Source organism: Tenrec ecaudatus, chromosome 8 (genome assembly GCF_050624435.1).
Source record: "Tenrec ecaudatus isolate mTenEca1 chromosome 8, mTenEca1.hap1, whole genome shotgun sequence".
Lineage (NCBI taxonomy): Eukaryota > Metazoa > Chordata > Mammalia > Afrosoricida > Tenrecidae > Tenrec > Tenrec ecaudatus.
The window spans coordinates 96,320,012-96,342,458 of NC_134537.1; the positions used below are offsets into that span (position 1 = coordinate 96,320,012).

Below are 22,447 nucleotides of genomic sequence, written 5' to 3' on the forward strand. Positions count from 1 at the left end.
TAACAATTGGAAATATTTTGTTGAATGATTAGGTTGGTCACAATAGGACAAAAATCATGATGCTACTGAAGAAAAATATCTAGAATAGGTGACTGCATAGAGGTCAAAGTTTATTAGGGGTTGCTATGGAGAGGAAGTATGGAGGGAGAGTGGTAGAGCTCACTGCTTAGGGAGACACTAGGCTTTTATTTGGAAATAAGTACTTGTAATGGTTGAACAGCATAAATGTTTTGAAACGGGTTGTGGTAGCAATTGTACAATTTTGCTTAATGTGATTGAACGATGGAATTATATGATATTTGTAGGAGCTCCCAATAAAATGATTTAAAAAAAGAAAAGCAATTAATGTCACTGAATTGGAAATGTCAAAATAGCAAGTTTGTTTTAAAAGTTTTATTGGCATACAATTCACATATACTTCAGTATTTCAATTACATTAAAAAGAGTTATACAATTTTCGCAATTCATTTTAGCACATTTTCTTCTTTCTTGTACTTATTGCTATTCATCCTCCATTTCCCCCCAAATATCTCCTGCCATACCCCCAAGAAACCATTAATCCAGTTACTGCCTCTATAGATTTACCTGTCCTGGATTTCACACACAGGAAAACACAAAACAAATCAATAATCACAAAAACCATTAACAAATTGCAGCATAGAAAAACCTCAATTGAAAAGAAAGTAGAAAATATTAAAAACTAGAATAAATATAAAATGAGTCAACAGGGAGATCAAATGATAAGGTGTTAAAGGTTAACCCAACTGTCTCCAATCAGCTACTTTCCAATGCACCCGCATGTCAGCAAGGCTGTTCACAGCCTGGGTCTGTGGTAAGAGAGCATTCACTGGAGGCTTAGTCCATGTGTAGTTCTACCTTCATGTTTTTATTTAACTGAAATAACTTTAAAATGGGTCAAAAGGGAGATCCAATGATAAGATATAACATTTTAGTCGGCTTGTATCTGCCAAGACTCTCTGTCTGATAATAGGCTATTTGCGTCCCTGGAGGAGGTTCTCGGGGATTTTCTGGAGGCTTAATCTATGTGGGACCCTGCAAATGGATTCTGGGCTTTCAGTCATTCATAGCCTTCTGCAAACCAGGTGTTCAGAATTTAAGCTGATATCACTCCTCTTTAGGATTAGGACTTTTTAATTTATAATCCTTGGATCGCACAGGCTGGTGTGCTTTTTCCATGTGGACTTAGCTGACACCTCACTTAGATAGGCTAATTGTTTGAAGACAAGCCTCCAAGACCCCAGGTGCGATTCTTTCTGACAGCCAGGCACCATCTAGTTTCCTCACCATACTTTGCTATAGCCACTGTATCTTCAGTGATCTCTTCATGAAGTTGAGCATCAAGCATGGCCATGTCTTAAGAACTAACTGTTGTCCGTCCCCCAGGGAGGGTGAAGGGAGACGCCGTACAGGGCAAGATATGACAAAATAATAATTTGTAAATTATCAAGGGCTCATGAGGGAGAGGGGAGTGGGGAGGGAGGGGAAAAAAAGAGTACCTGATGCAAAGAGCTTAAGTGGAGAGCAAATGCTTTGAAAATGATGAGGGCAAAGAATGTACAGATGTGCTTTATACAACTGATGTATGTATATGTATGGATTGTGATAAGAGTTGTATGAGCCACTAATAAAATGTTTAAAAAAAAAAAGAAGAACTAACTGTTATTAGATTGGGGCTAGAATTAAGTGCAAACCCAAAATCCATCCATATATCTATGGTTTATGTATGTCCCTGGTTCATTTTAGAGACATCATTATCATTTTGTTATGATTCATAATAACATGTTAATTTGCTGCATAAAATATAACAAAATGTACTATGTACTGATAGGCAAAAGAGGCACGGAATAAGAGAACAATGAATAAATGGCGATGTAGAAAACAAATAGTAAGATGAGAGGCATAAATACAAATATAGTAATAATTATATTAACTATAAGTGGGCTAAGGACTTCCCATTGAAACCAGGACAGAGAAACTTTCCAATATAAGCGGAGCTGTTTTCTGTACAGGAGCTCTGGTGGAACAGTGGGCTATGAAAAGCCAACAGTCGTATTGACCAGCTGCTCCGGGAAAGATGATTTTATATGCTCCTGTACGGATCTACCACAATGCCCACAGCAAAGTTAGCAGCTGCAGCTGAGAAGGAAGTTGTTCCTAGAGCAAATTGCGGAAGGAGAAAGTAAGCTTTAGCTACCTGCACAGCAGGGATGACTTCTAAGTTAAGGCTGAGCTAAGAAAACTCTCTTTTCAGAGTTGCAAATTGTTTTCTGACTTGCAGAAGATGAGGACTTTAATCTGTTTCTGTAGCAAACCTTTTACACAGAGAAGCCCCCTGAATGTGTTATTTAGTTATGCAAATATAAGGCAAAGACTACCGAGGAAGCTGTTTGAAAAACTAAACTGTGCTTTGTTGTTGCAAATTGTATTTAAAATCTTGCTTCTGTGTACTTAAACTTTTAGAAGGAGAGCGATGGCGTTTTCTTCCAAATTATCCAAGAGCACACACAACTCATCTCTGAATTATTTCTCTTCTGAAAACCTCATATAGTTTTTACATGAAGAACACATTTTTGGTTTGTTTTTCTTCTTAAATTAATATGACTTTATCTGCCCTCTCTGGGAAATAAAAACATTTTTTCCTTCTAAAATAAAATGTATCTCCCCCCCACCCCCTACCTGCATGCTTTTCCATTACAAAGAGCTCCACCACTGATTTTTTCTAAAACACTATTCTGCTCTAGGATAGGACTTCTCTTTTCTAGCAGACTCTCCTGTACCTTCAAATACCGCTCCCCACATTTGGGCATGGTATTTGGAAGCAGGGGGTAAAGTGTTGTGACTCAGTAAACCTCATACCACCATGCTATGTTGTCAGTGCCAATGTCAGAGTGTTGTGTTGGCTGGACCCTCATCTGAAAATGACGGGACAGTCTCTTCTGTGGAATAATAAGGCTGATGATCAAAGTGAAGAAAGGCTACAGATAGGAAATGGGTTGGGGTACTCAACAAGGCAGGGCTTGAAGTGGGGTGACTATTTCATCTCTTTCTTAGAGGTTGTTCATTCCTTAGCAACTCCCCCCCCCCACAAAGCCCCTAAGACTTACAACAGTATACAAGGCCTTAGAGATACAAAGAGGCATCCTAGAAGAACACTAATTACGTTCTTTCAAGATAGATGAGACTCACACATCCACTGACGACTGAATAGGGCAAATGGTCAATACTACTTAAGTTAAGGAACCATGGAAGTTAGGCAGCAAGAGTCTGAGGGTGGTCTTCTCAAGGTAAGGAGGAGAGCAAATGAAATGTTGACCACCTCAAGGGGCGGCATAGAACAGCTAGAGGCCTAACTAGCAGGAATACATTTCCACACGAAATTGTTAAGCCTTTACGATATTTTTCATTTGTCATTTACTGCCTGCCCAGTGAATGGAGGGGGCTGGTGGTGTAGGACTCAGTCTCTGTCTCCAGGAGCTTAAGTCTACACGAGAGACAAGACAAAGAAACACTGGCACACGTAGTCGTGAAGGGCAGCCTTGCTATAAAAAGTGCTGGTTCGTGGTTCAGGCACAAATACAGACAGAAGTAATTCTGCAACGGGCACAGATAGACTCGACTTCGGCATATGGCAGACCTAGGCTCCCAACTCAGGTGAGTGCCAGGTACCGTGTGCCTGTGAGCAGGCGAGGCCAGAGGCTGCGGTGTTGCCTACAAAAATGGCCCTACGAAGGTCTAACAACTCACAGTTGCCGTGGGAGGGTGCAATGAAGTCGTCGTGGTGAAAGGGTGTCTAAGTTTCTGCTCTTTCCCTCCTTTTCCCCTGCTCTTCGCCTCGCCTTCCTTCCAGTAGGGGGGAGATGTCTGGGGTGAGCTGAAATGGAACGATGAAGGGAGGCAACTTCCTCATTTCCCTCCCCTCCCCCCGGCTTCGGGTTCCGGGAGAGTCGCTGTGGAAGTGGGCGAGGGCATACAAGTGGGGTGTGCGTATGTGCGCGCGCGCTAAGTGTAAACACAGCCGCCACCAAGAGTCCCGATTCCGCCTGGCTACCGGATTTCCGTGCTCTATGAAGCCATCCACCCGTGCCCCTGCTCTCAGTTTCCCGGGCTGTGCAATGGGAATCCACCGTGCCCTTCTCCGTCGCCTGCGCTTGACCTGAACGCGTGAGAAAGGCAAGCAGGAGCCCCCAGTTGCTGGCCTCCGGCCCCACCGAGTCCTCCTCCCACTTTGGCTTTGGCCTTTTGTACCGGCCCCACGTGACCCGCCAGGCCGGCTCTTCCCTCCTGCCCCGCCCCGCCCTCCGGCCTTTCCCGGCTCCGGGCCCAGCTCTTCCCGCTCCCCGGCCGCCCCCCTCCCGCGCGCCCCTTCCCTCCCCCTCCCCCTCGCCTCCTCCCAGGCTGTTCCTGCTCCCTCCCCCAGGCAGCCGTTCCCTCGCGACACTTCCCCTCCCCCCGCGGCTGTTCCGCCGCCACGCCTCCCCTCCCCCCGGCCGGAGCTCACTGTCTCCAAGATGGCGGCCGTGTCAGTTTGGGGCATCTCCGCGGTCCGGCCCCGTGCCCCGGGATCCCGGCTCTCTTCTCCCCCGGTAAGTAGCCCAGGGGCTGCCCCCGGCCGCCCTCGGCCGCCCAGCCCGAGCCCGAGCCGCTCCGGAGCCCGCTCCACCACCCCACGGGGTCGGCGGGCCGCTGCAGGCCCCGCCGCGGCCTGCGCCGCCTCCCGCTGCTCTGCGCCAGGCCTCGGGCTGGGGCGCCGCGGCCGCCCCCTCGCGCCGAGCCGGCGCCCGGCTCCCCCCGCCCCCGGGGCCCGCGCGCCGCGGGACCGTCCCGCGCCCGCTGGCCCGCGGCTCCCGCCGCCCGCCGGCCGGGCCCAGCCCGGGGGGAGCCGGCGGGTGGGCGGGCGGCGGACGGCCCAGGCCGCGGAGCCTCGGGCTGAGCTGTGCCGGGGAGTCCGCTCTCCCTCGGGGACGCGCCCACCGCCCCGGCCCCACCTGCGCCCGGCCGCCGGCCGCCCGCGGCGCGGCCCCTTCTGCCCGCGCTCGCGGGCGGCGCTCACTCGGGGCTCGGGCCGGGAGCGCGGAGCCGGAGCGCGGCGAGGGCGGCGAGTGGGGGTGACAGGCTGGCGGGTGTTGTGGTGCGGAGGAGGCAGCACGTGTGGTGTTGTGTCTGTCGGGCTGTCAGCCCGGGCGCTGGGAGGGGAGGCGGCGGGCCGCCTGTCAACCTTCGGCCGGTCGGGACGGGCGCCGCGCGACCTGTCAGGCTCGGGGAGCAGCCCGCGAGCCCCGCACGCCGCCTCGCTGGAGTTTCGGGTTCGGGGGAGCGGCGAGTGGGAGAGAGCCTTGCGCTCCCCTCTTGCACGTGATGGCATTGTTAACTTATTCCTCGAGTTGTGTCCTCCTGGAACGGAACGGCGCCGCAACCCATTGGCAAACGGCAGGGTGGTGCCGTCTCAAGTTTTTAAAGTTTCTGCCTCTTTAAAGAGAGCGCGCGACGCTGTGTTCGGGGCTGGGGAGGGGGGAGCAGCGGGGTGGCGGTCGCTAGCAGAGGTGCGTGGTCTCCCCCGCTGCTTGGGCGCTTTGCGAGGGTGTAGCTTCAGCTCGCCGGGCTCTGGAGTTTCCGAAGGCTTGGGAACCGAGGGAAAGCGTGTCCGGAGGGACCAGGACTGAACTGTCATTCATTCTTTGTACCTGCGAGTCTACTCAGGTAGAACGTTCCCAGCTGCTCCCAACTCCAGCCGTAAACTGCCCGTGGAGTTTCACGTTCACGTCTACCTGCTGAGCTTCTTAGCGCGGGGCTGTGATTTCCGCGCTCCGGGGACCCTCACCCGCGCGCGCTGCCGCTCTCCCGGGGGCCTTCGTCTCAGCTCATTTTAAACTGCCTTCTTGGCTCAGGTTTGAGTATTGGCTTCAGCCTTTTCTTTCCTATATCCGAGGTCACGATACTCTTTGGAATGTATTGACACTCTTTAAGAAGTTACCTGGAAGTCAGTTTTCTGATACTGTGTACGTTGCAATGGAAATGCACCCCAAGAAGAAGGGCAGAAGTTATTGGGGTGGGGGAAATTCTAAAAGTTAAAAGTTAAGGTTTTTGGGGGGCAAAGAAGTTACTAGATTCAGAATTCCGTAGTTTTGGTGAGGGTCTTTCTCCCCCGCCCCCCCCCACTCCCCCACCCCCTTCCTTTCTGGTTTGTATCTGCTAATGTGGGAAAGAAGATTCACTTTGATACTAGAGAAACAGCACTTGTTTATGTTTCATGTATCGATGTTCGACACAGGAAGGCAGTCCAGAAATCTTGAATTCGTATCTTTTTGAGATCTGATTCCTTCTTAGATCCAGGAACAACTCATATGTAAGTTTTTAGGTTCATTTAAGAAAAGTGTATTTTATTGCATGGACCGTGAGTCTTTCTCACTTCCAGTTTCTGTATCTGTAGATTGTAAATAGTGAGAGTTGTTACTCCTTTTCACTAAATGAATATTAGAATCCTAGTTTGGGTTGAGGGAAATTGTAAATATGCAGTTCTTAAAATTGGGATGAAATTGGATTACTTTAAAATTCTTTAAGCACTTTTTCACACTTGGCTATTTTCAGTTTTTTTTTCACTTGGAATGTCTAAAGTAATACTGTACTTAAAATATGAGTTTGGTTTGTGTAAATGTTACTTCTTTGAATATGTAAACTAGTTGAACATTTCTCAATGATTGCCTTCCTGTTTTACAGTTTTTATCCAGTCTAGAATTTTGAAAGATAGACTTATTGTTACTTTCATTGCAGAATATTTCCTACTGCTCCAGTTACTTGTGGAAGTGCTGAATAGTTAACTTCCATGGGAAAGATGTTTAGGAGGAGTTGCAATTCATAGACTGGTGAGAGGAGATTGCTGGGTGCAGGAGGCTTCTGGTTAGTTGTAGCCTGAGGTCATTCTTAGAACTTTGCATCTTGTTTCCCCATTGTTTTCTGATGTGCTTTTAAAAACTCCTTTCTACTTAACTCTAATGGTTTAATGGTTTACGTACCTGCTTGTTTTGGAGTGTTAATAAAAGACATCTTAAAACTTCTCCTGGGGCTTACTGGAACACTTGTCACTTACTAACTTGGTTTAGAAGAATAGGATGATATTTCAGTTGTAGTCTGTTTCCAGTCAGTCTTGAGAGAAAACTGACCTTGTTTTAATTCTTTTTCAGGCATAAGATGCACATTTTTCAAATGTGAAGCTGGGATGAGATGTTCTTGAGTTCTTATAACTTTTTGAAGAGACCCATGCTTGGTGCTATAAAGAAATTTGTTGGGAAGTGTGAAGACATTTTAAAAAACATGTTGCTTTGGTTTCGAAAGTAAAATCGAAAAGCATTCTATTTCGTGAAAGGAGGAAAGACACAGGCCAGAAAACTTGTATGCTATGGTTAACTGGTTCCCAGCCTCCGAGAATCTTGTTTTCCATGGTGTGAAACTTACTCAGCATCAGGATAAGGGATAGCGACTCTATGGATATACGGAATCCTTCACCATGGTAAAACTCGCTAACCCGCTGTACACGGAGTGGATTTTAGAGGCCATCAAAAAAGTGAAGAAGCAGAAACAGCGTCCTTCAGAGGAAAGGATATGCAATGCAGTATCTTCATCCCATGGCTTGGATCGGAAAACTGTTTTAGAGCAATTGGAGTTGAGTGTTAAAGATGGGACCATTTTAAAAGTCTCTAATAAAGGACTCAATTCCTACAAAGATCCCGATAATCCTGGGCGAATAGCACTTCCTAAACCTCGAAACCATGGGAAATTGGATAACAAACAAAATGTGGATTGGAATAAACTGATCAAGCGTGCAGTTGAGAGCTTGGCAGAGTCTGGCGGCTCAACTTTGAAAAGCATTGAACGTTTTCTGAAAGGTCAGAAGGATGTGTCTGCATTATTTGGAGGCAGTGCTGCCTCTGGCTTTCACCAGCAGTTCCGATTGGCTATCAAACGGGCCATTGGCCATGGCAGACTCCTTAAAGATGGACCTCTTTATCGGCTCAATGCTAAAGCAGCCAGTGTGGATGGGAAAGAGAGTTGTGAGTCTCTCTCTTGTTTACCTCCCGTGTCACTCCTTCCACATGAAAAAGATAAGGTAAGCCTGGTCTGTGGATCTGATTCCCTAAGTCTGGTGATGTAGGAGGCTTCCTGTTCCGTTCTTGGGAAGTTCTTGGTTTGTGCTTGGGACCTTTTGGAATGACCAGGCTTGTTTTTTGTTGTTTCTAAATGGTGATTGTTTCTGATGCTTTGAGAGATTTCTTACTTGTGATTCAAAGTGTTGGGCTTTAGCTAAAAGACCAGCGTTTAGAATTAGAAAGGAACACATCTTGAAAACTTTTAAGTAAAGGCATGTAGAATACCTCAGTGCTAGAAGTTAATGAGCAGCCACACACGGTGGAGACTTGAATTGTGTTTGATTTGCTGTTTTCCCCTTTTGTTTAGATGGACCAAAATACCAGAATGAGACTGGTTCTCCTGATTAATAGCAGTGGCCAAGTAAACTTAGCCATTCTTATTTTTTTCTCTCTGTAGTCTATGTTTGTAGCTAATGAAGCCCTAAGTGTTAACTATTTTTAACAAGGGAGCCCTTGTGACTTTGTGGTTTATGTGTTAGCCTGCTATTTAACAAGGTATGTGGTTCAAACCCAACAGCTGCTCCTCGGGAGAAAGAGGCTTTCTGTACCTGTAAAGATCGATTGCTTCGGAATCCCACAGGAGCAGTTCTAGTCTGTCCTGTAGGGTCATTATGAATCAGAATTGACTTAATGGCAGTGAGTTTGTTTGGTTTGTAGTTAGCATGGATCCTGTATTGATTAATAAATTCTGGAGATTTGGGAGTTATGTACAGATAGTAAAAGCTTGCTTTCCCTCATGTATTCTGATGCAATTTTGTAATATGTCTTAATTTGAGAATATGTCTTAATTGTAAATTCTGGTCTTTAGATTTTAGGAGATGAGAATTTTGTTAGTGGTTTGTTTTCACATTAACCTGGTGTCGTAGCTCCAAATACGTGTGCTCTGAATTGTAGTTTCTGTAAAGAGTGGGAAGTTCTTTTAAATTATTGTACACTTTAAACCTACTGCTGGCAAGTTGATTTCGACTCATAGTGATCCTGTAGGACAAAGTAAACCTGCCCCATTGGGTTTCTAAGACTGCAAATCTTCACTGAAGCTGACTCCCACATATTTCTTCAATCACTGACCTACCAGTTAGCAGTCTAACACTTAACCCACTGTGCCACCAGGGCTCCTTACTGTACAATTTAGTTCACATTAAACAAGGGTTGTTGGTGCTGTGGTTTTTAAAGCACGTGGCCGCCAGCCAAAAGATTGGCGGCCATCCGCTGCTCCTTGGGAGAAATAGGTTGCAATCTGCTTCCATTAAGATTTAGAGCCCGGGAAACGCAATATGAAAGCTTTGCCCAGTCCTTTATAGTCACTATGGGCCAATGCTAGTGGGTTTTGCTAATAAATATTAATAAGACAATTTGTTCATTTTGCATAAGACTTTGGAAGCTATTCCTACAGGAAGAGGACTGAAGTTAATACTGTGCTTAAAAGTAGTGGAGATTTAATCTCAATTTATTGCTCTTGTTAACAACCCACAAAATTATTAACAACCTACCAAGTTATTGATTACCTATTGGGTTTGTCTAAATCAATTGGAAATCAACAGTAGTTTTCTGTGATGGAGTGTTTTAAAGTTCAGTTTTTTTTCTGTAAAAATAAAAAACATTCTCTTTGAGTTAGAAACTTTAAAAAATATTACCTTTAAGCTGGTTCTGCTAGTGTTATTTATGATTGGATAGAGAATCGTAGTCATGATCTGGGTTTACATCATTTGATCATTAAGACAAAGTTTCAAGTGGGGACCTATAGCGTATTCTATAGTTCAGTGCTATATGAATTCTTAACCTTAAGAATAGCTTGTTGATCTCATATCTGACGTTAAAAATAAAATGTAATCATTTAATTCCTACACCTGTTATTAAATGGTCTAACAAGGTTACTTGCTTGCTGACAACATGAATTTATATTTAGATGAATTCAGTACTAGGCTTATGAATTGGTTATTGTAAGTTTTTTTTGGAATGTCTTGGGTCTTGACTTCTGTGAAGCTTTTCCTTGAATTAGGTGTTTTTATTTTTGAAATATTGATTATTAAAATACCAGTGTGCGTATATCTGAAAATGTGCACAACATAGGACAGGGTAGAGCACATTTCAGTACTAGAATCCTGGGATCTTCTGAAAGGGAGGTGGAGAATCATCTCATCCGACAAAGTTTTATTTTGCAGCTGATTGAGAACCTTCGCTGAGGCCATTGCATTGCACCTTCACATTAATAATTTAATTCAGTAGAGACCTACTTGTTTGCTTTAGTTAAAATACTTTTTTGGTTGCACAGTTGTAATGTGTGAGGGTTGATATGTGCTATTTAAGTTACCTCAGGCAACTAAATTTCAACTGTACAGTTGGGAAAATTGTGTTTCTTCGGGGAAACTTTCTTAATGTGTTCTGATAATTTCCATGATATTAGAGTTAATGAGATCTGGAGTCTTATTTTAAGTAGTAAACTTCCTTGGGTGACTTTGCCCAAAGAAATGAAAAGCTGACACATTCATCATCCTAGGGTGAGGAGCTAGTTCCTTTCTGAACATTTTATATGTGTGTGCCCCCCCCCCCAAATAATTTTATTGGGGGTCTTACATTCATACATATATCCATTGTGTAAAACACATTTGTACATATGATGTCATCATCATTTTCAAAGTAATTTCTTCTTGAGCCCTTGGTATCAGCTCCTCACCCCGCCCCCTTCCTCATGAATCCTTGATAATTTATAAATTATTATTTTTTTCATGTCTTATACTGTTTTTCTTCACCCACTTTTCTGTTCTTCGTCCCCCTGGGAGGGGGTTATATGTTGATCGTTGTGACCAGTTCGCTCTTACTCCCCCCATCTTCCCCTTACACTCCCGGTATGGCTACTCTGAGGGGTTTTTCTGCCCTGGAATCTCTATGTTTGAAGGTCTTTGTCTGTACCAGTGTACATGCTCTGGTCTAGCCAGATGTGTAAGGTAGAATTGGGGGCCGGGGAGGAGGAAGCATTAAAGACCTAGAGGAAAGTTGTGTGTTTTGTCATTGCTATATTGCACCCTGGCTGGCTCATCTCTTCCTTGTGACCCTTCTGAAAGGGGATGTCCAATTGACTACAGATGGGCTTTGAGTCTCCATTCTGCCCTCCCCCTCATTTACATGACTATGATTTTTTGTTTTGGGTCTTTGATACCTGGTCCCATCGACACCTCTTAATCACATAGGCTGGTGTGCTTCCATGTGGGCTCTGTTGCTTCTCATCTAGATGGCCGGTTGTTTGTCTTCAAGCCTTTAAGACCCCAGACAGCATATCTTTTGATAGCCGGGCACCTTCAGCTTTCTTCTGTGTGTGCGCATTTTATTGTGTTTTGTATGCTTTCCTTCCTATCCTTCAAGCTAAGGAACCCTGGTAGCATTGTACTGTTCACTTGAAGGATAGTGGTTCAAACTCATCCTCTCTCCAAGAGAGAAAGGTGAGACTGTCTGCTCCTGTGAATATTTGTAACTTTGGAAACCCTATGTAGAGTAGCTGTGAGGTGGAAAGGAGCCCTGGTGGTATGTGGTTACCCATTGGGGGGCTGCTAACTGTAAAGTTAGCAGTGTGAGCCCACCAGAATTGACTCATTGACTTTGAGTTGGATGAGTTGGAATCGACTCAGTAGTGTTAGGTTTGGTTTGTTTGGGTTCTCCTTGTAAACTATTCAATCAATTCCCATGTAGAATTGGTAGATTTGCTGTTAGCAACCGTCTATTAATTGCTGTTGTTAGGTGCAGGCTAGTTGGTCCCAATTCAGACTAACCTTATTTATGTACAGTTCAATGAAATGCCTGCTCCTGCACCATTCTTACAATTATGTTTGAGCTCATTGTTGTAGCTTCTGTCCAACTCACTTTTTGTTGCCCCTCTACATTTGCACCCGTGATGTCCTTCACCAGGGACTGATGTCTCATTAACACATGCCCAAAGTACATGAGATGAAGTCTCACCATCCTTGCCTCTAAGGAGCATTCTGGCCATACTTCTAAGATATTTGTTTGCTCTTTTGATAGTCCATGGTATTTTCATTATTCTTTGTCAGCCTCATAATTCAAATGTACCTAGATGTCTCATGTCACACACCCCTCATACCCCCCTGTCCCCCCGCCCCCTGCATCAAATCCAGAGTTTATTAGACAGTGATGGAGAAAGGAAGGTGTTGACAGAACTAGCTTCACTTTACATCAATTAATTCAGTAACTAGTTACTGAGTACCTATTGTGATCCAGGAGGCAGTCCGTTTGGAACAGAAATGGCGTTATCTTTTTGTAATGCTATTTTATCTATTGGCAGGGGCCAAATGTGAGGTGAAAGATGGAATTCCAGGACAGTATGGAGTGACCTGAGCAAGTTTCTCTTGACTTTTTCCATATCAATTCTAATTTAAAAAATGGACAATGTTAATTTAAACTTTGGGGAGGAACTACATGTTAGATTTTTAGCAGTTTAATTAGTGGCTTTTGATCTTTTCTGGGAGGTTAGCTGTTTAGAGATAGTTTCAAGAGCCGTTTTTGCAAAGATATTTGAATTTTTGTGTGCTGTTTCCTTGATAAGTAGTAAGAGAATCTTGGATTGTGTGTTTTAAAAGATTGATGGATGTTATAAAGGAGTTTCTCAGTGCTTGGGGGGCAGTGGGTGGTAGCTTATTGTGCTTTATTTAACAGGCGCTTTCATTATGTACCAAACCTTAATTTACATATCCACTGAAGAGATATTCACTTGTTGAATTCTCATACTGAAGAACACAAAACCAAACCAAAAACTCAACTAGCAGAGGCAATTCTGACTCAGAGCCCTGTGGTCCTCTGAGATTGTAACTTTTTACAAAAGTAGGAAACTTCATAATCTCTTGCGGATTGGCTTGTGGTTTAAAACTGTTGACTTTGACTTCTGCCAACATGTAACTCACTACACCACCAGGGTTCCACTTACAACTCTTTTATGTACACTGATACAAAACTAAAAGCCCTGCCATCAAGTTAATTGCAACTCATCGTGACTATTGGACAGGTTAGAACTGCCCCTGTGGATTTCCGTGACTAACTCTTTTTGGAAGTTGAAAGCTTCATCTCATGCGGAGTGGCTGGTGGTTTTGAACTGCTGACCTGTGGTAGTAGCAGCCCAGTGTGTAACCTACTAGGGCCCCAAATTTCAAAACTCTTGCCCAAATCACAGAGCTAACAGGTGGCAGAGCTTGGGTTTGAAATTGGGTGGTTTGACACCAGAGGCTTTATAACCACTACTGTCTTGAGAATATATAATGTTATATATAATGTGCATTGTTACACTCCAGGAAAGACTTGTGGACACTGCCTGTGTTAACATCATACAGTAAGAAAGGACCCCCACCCCTACACACACACACACACACACACACACACACAGTTTATGTGCCCTTTTTTGATTCCTTTCATGGAATGAAGGAAAGCCTTGGTGGCATGTTGGTTACATCTGCGATCCTCAAGGTCAGAAGTTTGAAAACACCAGTTGATCCACAGGAGAAATATGAGCCTTTTTACTTTCTTTTTTTTTTTTTTTAACAATTTATTGGGGCTCATAAAATTCTTTTCACAGTTCATACATATACATACATCAATTGTATAAAGCACATCTGTACAGTCTTTGCCCTAATCATTTTTTTCTTTTTTACATTTTATTAGGGGCTCATACAACTCTTATCACCATCCATACATATACATACATCAATTGTATAAAGCACGTCCATACATTCCCTGTCCCAATCATTCTCAAGGCATTTGCTCTCCACTTAAGCCCCTTGCATCAGGTCCTCTTTTTTTTCCCCTCCCTCCCCGTTCCCCCCTCCCTCATGTGCCCTTGGTAATTTATACATCATTATTTTGTCATATCTTGCCCTATCCGGAGTCTCCCTTCCCCCCTTCTCTGCTGTTCCTCTCCCAGGGAAGAGGTCACATGTGGATCCTTGTAATCAGTTCCCCCTTTCCAACCCACTCACCCTTCACTCTCCCAGCATCGTCCCTCACACCCTTGGTCCTGAAGGTATCATCCACCTTGGATTCCCTGTACCTCCAGCCCTCATATGTACCAGTGTACAGCCTCTGTCCTATCCAGCCCTGCAAGGTAGAATTCGGATCATGGTAGTTGGGGGGAGGAAGTATCCAGGATCTGGGGGAAAGCTGTGTTCTTCATCGATACTACCTCACACCCTAATTAACCCATCTCCTCCTAAACCCCTCGAGCCTTTTTACTTTCATAAAGAAACCCACAGGGACAGTTATAGCCTGCCTTGTAAGATCACTGTGAGTCAGAATCTACTGGATGGCAGTGAGTTGATATTTAAAAAGTTTTGGTTCTCATGGAATGAATTCCATCTAAAGCTGACTTTATGCAAGTGATAGTGTTTCGGGAGGTAAGATTTATGAATACTCTAGTTTGCACACCTGAGGCTTATTTTAAAAAGGAGAGGTAAGTTTAGCCTACATACTATTTTGTTTTATCTTTTTTCTGTAAAATAGTTTTCAATTGTCATGAATTTTTCTGGTTTGCACTTTGGGGATTGGTTGTGCTTTCATGTGGAACAAAAAGTTGCTATAAGAGGGAAAAGGAGGATAGGTGGCGTAAGTGCAGCTTTCTCCTTAGAAATGTGTTTCTTTAAAAACTTTTATGGGTAACAAGTGAGAATAGTAATAGAGGAGCCTTGGTGGGTAAGGTATGTATCAGAATTGTGTCCTTTCACCATACGAGGGGTGCCCCTCCAAAACTGGCATTGTGTTGGGCTGAGTGAACCTGTCTTAGTGCACATCCTTTCCTCCCAAGCGAGGCCACATTTTTTCCCTGCTAGGTGAGCATTAGGCATCTCGCTCTGAGTTAGTACATCCAGTGGCCTCACTGGGAGGGTCTCTCTGGTCACAGTGAATTTTTTCATAAAAGCAGTTTCGCTTGAATCTCGTGTGTGTGTGTGTGTGTGTGTGTGTGTGTGTGAGAGAGAGAGAGAGAGAGAGAGAGAGAGAGAGAGAGAGAGAGAGAGAGAGACCCACACACATCTGATTTAAGAGAACAGTGTGCAGCTGTGAAATTTTGTTTTCTGCTTGGGGAAAAATGCTGCAGAAACTGTTGTGATGTTGAACACAACTTAGGACAGCACTGGGAAAAACTAAGTGGTTTTCTTGTTTCTAAAAAGATGAAATGTCTATTGATGACAAATCTCATTCTGGCCAGCTAGGAACTTCTCCATCAGATGAACATGCTGACTCCTAGTGCCTTTGGAGTTCCTTTCACTAGGTCAGACTGTTAATCAGGCTTAGATTCTGAAAAGATTATGTAATAGTGTGCAATCAAAAAGGCCTGATTTGTGGCAGATGGGGACTGGCTTTGCCACCACCACAGTGCACTCATGCAGCCATCCCAGTGTGTCAGTCTTTGGCAAAAACAGCATGCCTCTCTTGCCTCATGTACCTTACTCACCTGATCACGCTCCATGCATCTTCTTTTTTGTTTCCACAAATGAAGAGGGGACATGAAAGGACAGCAGTTTGCCAATGTAGAAGAGGTGAAGAAAAAAATGAGGGAGGTGCTGTCAGCCATCCAAACAGATGAGTTTGAAAAATGTTTCCAAGAATGGAATCACAGATTTGACAAATGTATTAAGTGTAATGGAGAGTACTTTGAAGGTGCTAAGGTTGTTTTGTAAAAAAAAAAAAATTAAATGCCTAGCTTGTGTGTATGTGTTCATGCTCCTTTTTCCCCGGGTACTCCCTCAGATACTTTCAGTCTGTATGGCAAGCATCTACTTTGAGAAACTGGACTTCAAGAAGAAAAACACACTTATCAAGTTTGGAGGGAGACTCATTAACAACTGATATGCAGATGGCACTACTTGCTGACAGCTGAGGAGGACTTGAGCTACTTGATGAATATCAAAGGCAGCGGTGCAGTGTAAACTCACCAGTCCAAACTCACTGCCTCGGGTGGAGTCTGCTCATCCACCTCACGGTGCCCAAAGGACAGGGTAGAGCAGTCCGTGGGTTTCAGAGTCTGTAACTCCACCTACCCCCCCACCCCACCCAAACCAATGGCATTACATTATTATTAAACACTCAATGTGGAAGCATAAAAACCGAGGAAGAAACCAGATATTTGCCAATACAAGTTCAGTTGATCAGATGGAGGCAAAGTTTAAAACTCAGCATGACACTGCCTGTGAGCCTGGGTAAATGTGGCCCTGAGTGCCAGCCCTCAGGGGCTCCTTACAAACCCAGCTTGGTTCTTCTCCAGTGTCTTCTCTTGGAATTGTACCTGATCTTATTACCAGTTTGCATTAGAATCCATTGGGGAAAGGGCCTATTCTGCTTTTGTTTCTTGGCCAGGAATTTCTTGATCCTCAAAGTCTTAAGAGATGACATTGTGAAGATGGAAAACCACCAAAAAGAGTTACTCCCCTAACTCTATGGGAGTCGAAAGCCCAGTCTTTCTCCTGAGGAGCAGCTGGTAGTTTAGATCTGCTGACATTTCGGTCTGCAGCTCAGTGTGGAACCACTGTGACTCCGTCAGGGCGCCTGCAGTGGCATGATAAAAAAGAAAAGATTGAAGTTGTTAAGGATTGAATTTTACTTGCATCCACAATCAATGCACATGGAATCAGTCAAGAACTCGAAAATTTGATTGCATTTGTCAGATCGGCGAAGACTTCTTTAAAGGGTTAAAAGCAAATCTATTTTGAGGACTAAGCTGTTCGTGTGCATGTAAAATCTGGACAGTGGGTAAGAGAGATTGAGAAAGAATCGATGCATTTAAATGGTGTTGGTGCCAGAAAAAGGAACAGTTCTGTTTTGGAAGAAGCATAGCCAGAATGTTTCTTGGAGGCAAGGAGGGTGAGAGCTGGTCTCATCTACTTTGGACGTGCTTTCAGGAGAAAACCGTATTTGGAAAAGGACATCATGCTTGGTAGAGTAGGGCCAGTGAAAAGCTCTCAATGAGATGAGCTGACACAGTACCCATAGTGGGAGGCTGAAGCAGCAGTGGCTGTGAGGATGCCACAGGTCTGGGCAGCATTTAGTTCTGTTGTGTGTGGTGTCACTGAGTTAGAACTGCCTTGATGGTATGTGCATGAGGGGACTTCAAAAAGTTTGTGGATTTCAAATGGCAACCTCCACAAGCTGGAGACCAGAAGGAGGTGGTACTTGACTACCACTGCTAACTACTCTAAAAAGGATCACAGTGGAAGATCCTAGGTAGAGTGGGAGAAAATTGTGGAACAAAACTCAAAATAATAAAAGATACAAGTCTTATTGGTAGGATGAGATAGGAGGGACTCCCAAGATACTGACCCTTAGTTACCCTTCCAATGTGGAACTGGACTTACCTCTTCCTTAGAATGAACAACCATTTAAGATCACATGGGTACCATTTACCTGTGGACGAATGTTCAGTGGGTTAGGAAAGAAGGAAGAATGAAAAAAGAAACAAGATGGGTAGGATAAGTTACATTATATTGAGGAATTGTAATTATTGAGTTGAAACAAATCTATGTAAATTGTGGAATGTAAAAGTAATGATCTGCTCTGTAAACTTTCACTTAATCCACAATAAAAGGTGGGAAAAAAAGTTTGAAAAAATGGAATTAAAAAGTCAAGGGATGTTTCCACAAACTTTTTTCAAGCCTCCTCGTATACATGAGAAGGCTTCCAAAGTTCATGGGAAATGCATATTATGAAAAAAATTATGATAGATATAAGAACTTTTTTTGCATTCAATAATCTTGAACTAGCCTCAGTCAAGAGAATTCTAAAATTGAAGCAAGAACAAACATCAAATTTATGGTGACGCTTGGGTGGAAGAATAGTGACATCATTGATGCTTTACAAAAAGTGTGTGATGACAATACCGCAAAGAAATCAGCAGTTTATAGATATGTAATTTGCTTTAAGAAGGGACTAGACAGTGTTGAAGATGAAATCCATAATGGTAGACCATTCACATCAATTTGGGAAGAAAAAACCGTGTTTTTGTTCTAATTGAAGAGAACCACAATTCGCAGCAGAAAATATACCCAGTACCATAGGCATCTCAGTTGTTTCAGTTTATACAATTCTGACTGGAAAATTAAAGTTGTGCAGAATTTCAGCTTTATGAGTGCCAAAACCATTACTCCCAGATCAGTTGTCGACAAGAGTACAGCTTTCAATGGAAAATTTGAACAAAGGGGATCAAGATCCTGAAGCATTTCTTCAAGGAATTGTAACAAGATAAGATAGGACTTTACTAATACAACCCTGGAAACAAAGTACCAAAAAGCAACAGCCACCAAGAGATGGAAGTGGTCAGGCAAAGCAAAAGTGGACTCGCCATCCTGGCAACGTTTTTTCTGGAGGGCCAAAGAGTGATGACATCTGCTTATGAGAAAGTTCTGAGTAGGGTAGCTACCGCTTTAGCAGAAAAACACCTGGGAAAGCTTTATCAGAGTCCCTTTCCATCATGACATTGCTCTTACTCATTCCTCAAATCAAACAAGGGCAATTTTATGAGAATTTCTATGGGAAATCGTCAGGCATCCACCTCAGCCCTGACTTGACTCCTTTTGAAGTCTTATATTCATACTTGTGCTCATACAATTTGGAGGTAACCCCAAATGTGCTGGGCACTGAGGAGAAGCTGGCTAGAAATAAAAATTTGTTACTAAACAAGTAATTGAAGTAGATGGTTTTTGTGATTAGGAATTAACCTTATCTCAAGCAGCCTTTTTCATATAAAAAGCCCCAGAGATTTAAAAATAACCCAGACAGAGATATATTTATAATGCAGCATTTATATATGGTAAATGATACAGATACAACTTATTTTTTTTTAGTTAGCCCATTGGCAGTTCTTTTTGTTAATTTTCAGACCTTGACACTTGAAAACTTGAAGCGCTGCTTCCCCCCCCTCTCCCTCTCTCCTTCTAAAGCAGTGTTTCCCAAAGTGGGCAGTACTATGCCCCCTCCCAGGGGGAACCAGAATGATCCAAAGCGGGAGGAGGGGAGGCTGAAAAAGCATATATCCATATATGCTGGATTGTGGACTATAGCACAAAAAAAGGGTACTAACCTCAAGTTCCACAGTTTAAAACCCCCAGCTGCTCCTTAGGAGAAAGATGAGGATTTCTAATCCTGTGGAGTCAGCCTCAGAAGCCCACAGGAGCAGTTCTACTCTCTCCTGTATGTAGGATCACTGTGAGTCAGCATTGACTGGTGAGCAGTGAATTTTGAGGGAGCCCCTGAGAAATATTGGAAAATGGGCAGTAGGCCAGGTTTGTTTGGGAAGTTTATGGTCCAAAGCAACGTATATTTGAGCCATTGCAAATCAAACTTTACCTAACCAACACACATAGCTGAAAACTTTCTTAAGCTTCAGTTAACCTACATGGTACTCTTTTGTGGGTTACCATCTTAACAAATTGGTGAAGTAAAGGGAAGAAATTAATGACGGTATCATACCAAAAGTCTCTTCAAGGGTAGAGATTTAGAGGCTCTAACCATCCTGATTTCTTTGTGTAATGTGCCCTGTATCAGTAGACTGAAGGAATGTAAGCAGTTGCTTATTGAAATCTATTCATAGCCAACACTTGTTAAGGGCTACTGTGATGTGCTTCGACTCATGGGATTGCTGTGAGTCACCAGCAATGGCGTTTAACTGATGGTCTTGCTTGGGTGTTCTAAGTGCTTTTGTATGTAATTTATTACCACATTCCAAAAGAATTCCTCAGGGTTAAATTTTATAGGCGTTTTGTAGTATTTGTATAATAATTTTTAATCACAAAAGTTTTCATGATGGCTTCTCGTAAAAATCCAAATAGAAACAAACTTAAGGAATCATACAATAAATTGTGTCGTATGTAGAGTTTTTCCTTACCCATGGCTTCTGTTTAGTTCACCTGGGACATACGGGCCTTATTTCTTGAGTTGGGCTACTAACCACAAAACCTGCAGTTCCAAACCACCAGCTATTCCAGAACAATCTACTCTTGTAAAGATTTATAGCCTCAGAATCCCAGAGGCAGGTCTACTCTGGGAAGGTTACTATGACTCAGTTTGGGGTTACATGTTATGTAGAAATAAAGTTTTCTTGAAGTTGTAAGAATTTCATTGACATCTTTTTTCCATTTAAAAATAGGGAGTTTTGTTTTTAACTTTTCATTTTTAGAGCCATTTTAGGTTGGTAGAAATTGTTCAGGTTTATACAAATTTTTTCTCCTATTAGCCTCTTAAAAAGTTTACAAATTTTTATGTTATTAACTAAAATCCATAGTTTTTTTAAGGTTCATTCTGTTACATAAACTAAGAGAATTTAAGAAATTATTTAAAAAATACACATCTTTTAAACTTTCCTGAAATAATTAAAAAAAATTTTTAATGACTTGGTTCTTAGTTAAATGTGAGAGAATTGAATCCAGGTATCAAGTTTGCTGGTACAGGTAGATTAAAAAAATTTTTTGTTGTTGGTAACTGAAAAGTTCTTTAAGATGATAAGCTGTGATTTATTTTATTTAAAAAAGAAACAAGTGCATGTGAAGCATAGGAATATTAAGAGCGTCATCCTGGTAAAATTGTTTACCAATTGGATACTCAGGGATTGAGAGTTCACGGTTAGAGGACTAGGTAGTGGCTTCACCTTTCTGCTTTGTCTCAGCTGGGGCAGGATTTGAGTTCACTCTGGAGCTGGTTCCCAGAAAAATGAAGGCTGTTCCTAACAGATGGCTTTCATCAACACGGTACATAACTGAAATTCAAGTCCAAAGATTACTTTCAACTTTATTAGGGAACAGGTGAAGAAACGGTTCATAGCACAGCGCTACTTGTTATGGTTTGAAATTAAGTGTAGATTATAGTAGCATAAATTTACATGTGCAGGATGCTGTTCTAGGTTAAAATAGTTTTTAACTGCCAGCAGTTTAAACAACAGCAACAAAAAGATCTGTCAGTAGTGTTGATTGAGGTATGTTTTATATGACATTATATTGACACTTTCAGAATATAGAGAGATACATATTTTAGGAAAAAAATAATAGAAACATCTATTCTGTAGAACCCGAGACAGTAGCGATCGTGAATCCCAGTGATTCTCCTCTCATTTCACAGACGGGGAAACTGGGGACTAAAGAGATTGTAGTGCTTTGTGCACTGCTACACCATAAGTATAAGTTAATGAATCTCGGAGAAGTGGTCAGGTCTTTTTTCGAGTCTGTGCTTTTTTCATTATTCCACAATACTGCTTAAGTTTGAGAGCAATGAGTATATAATGTAGTTAGAATTTACTTCCTTAATGGAAACTATAGAATCAATTACTATAACGAGAATATCTGTGATTTTGTAAATCACAAATAGTAAATTTGCTTATTTGAAATGGCTATACAGTCATGCTAGTTACAGCAGCTTTGGGAAGAAGGCTGCTTTTTGTCTGGCCCAATTAGAGGACGCAGGAAGCTTCCCCTGCCTTTCCTAATGGGGGAAAAGTACTCCCTAAATTTAAAAAAGGGGCCTTGGTGGGGGAATTGGTTTGAGATGGACTGCTGACTTCAAAATCTGCAGTTCTAACCCACCAGCTGCTTCTTGGGAAAAAAACTGGGCTCTCTATCCGGTAAGGAGTTACAGCTCGAACCCCCAAGTATAGTTTTAATGTTTTACAGGATTACTATGAATAGGAGCCAACTCAAAGGCTTAAGACTTTTCAAAAAGTCCACTTACAGTTAAGTTTGACTTTAAATAGTTTTGAAGAAGATGGCCTCTGAGTGACTTTGAATATTGTTATAATTTAAAAATTCTTAAGACTTAGTAGAAAGACTTTGTATACATTAATGTAGTCATTCTTACCAAAGGCATTACTTATGGATGGATCAGGAGTGTTCAGGCTAGCACTTGTGAATGCAGTATCTAAATTTGGGGGAGGAGACAGATTTGTAATATAACCACTAAACAAATTTATAAGGAATGGCAGCAGAAGCAGACTAGATTATCTTTGATATTTCATTGGTGCATTATTTTTATTTTATCATCAAATTTAGTAAATAGAGTAGAATAGTGGCAAAGAAAGGGATAGTTATTTATGAAAAAATTGGGTTAATTTAAATTACTGATAAAACTTGTTTAAGGAGAAAATAATTGATGCCGAAAGAAAATCTGGTTGCTAAGTCTTTGTATGTGTCAACGAAGACAGAAGATTCTTCTGCCCTTTTACCTGTTATAAAGGACCCTCACTGCTTTTGAGTCAATTCAACTCATAGTGACCCTGTAGGACAGGGTAGAATTGACCCTATGACTTTTCTGAGACTTTT

At 42.6% G+C, this 22,447-nt stretch overlaps 2 protein-coding genes across 3 annotated transcripts in view; one reads left to right on the forward strand and one right to left on the reverse strand.

Annotated features, from left to right (window-relative positions):
- Positions 1-4,477: 4,477 nt before the first annotated feature.
- The window catches only part of KAT6A (lysine acetyltransferase 6A), a 133,506-nt gene continuing 115,536 nt past the window's right edge, over positions 4,478-22,447 (forward strand). For both annotated transcript variants that reach the window (XM_075556614.1, XM_075556615.1), the window contains exons 1-2: positions 4,478-4,604; positions 7,200-8,122. In XM_075556614.1, the coding sequence (XP_075412729.1) occupies positions 7,523-8,122 (600 nt within the window). In that variant the 5' untranslated portion in view covers positions 4,478-4,604; positions 7,200-7,522. The remainder of the gene's footprint in view (positions 4,605-7,199; positions 8,123-22,447) is intronic.
- On the reverse strand, positions 16,389-16,544 carry LOC142454423 (large ribosomal subunit protein eL39-like). The gene has a single exon (XM_075555742.1). The coding sequence runs from the start codon at positions 16,542-16,544 to the stop codon at positions 16,389-16,391; it is 156 nt and encodes a 51-aa protein (XP_075411857.1).

Coding starts and splice junctions, on each gene's coding strand:
- LOC142454423 (XM_075555742.1), bottom strand. CDS start 16,544: ATGTCATCTCTTAAGACTTTGAGGATCAAGAAATTCCTGGCCAAGAAA.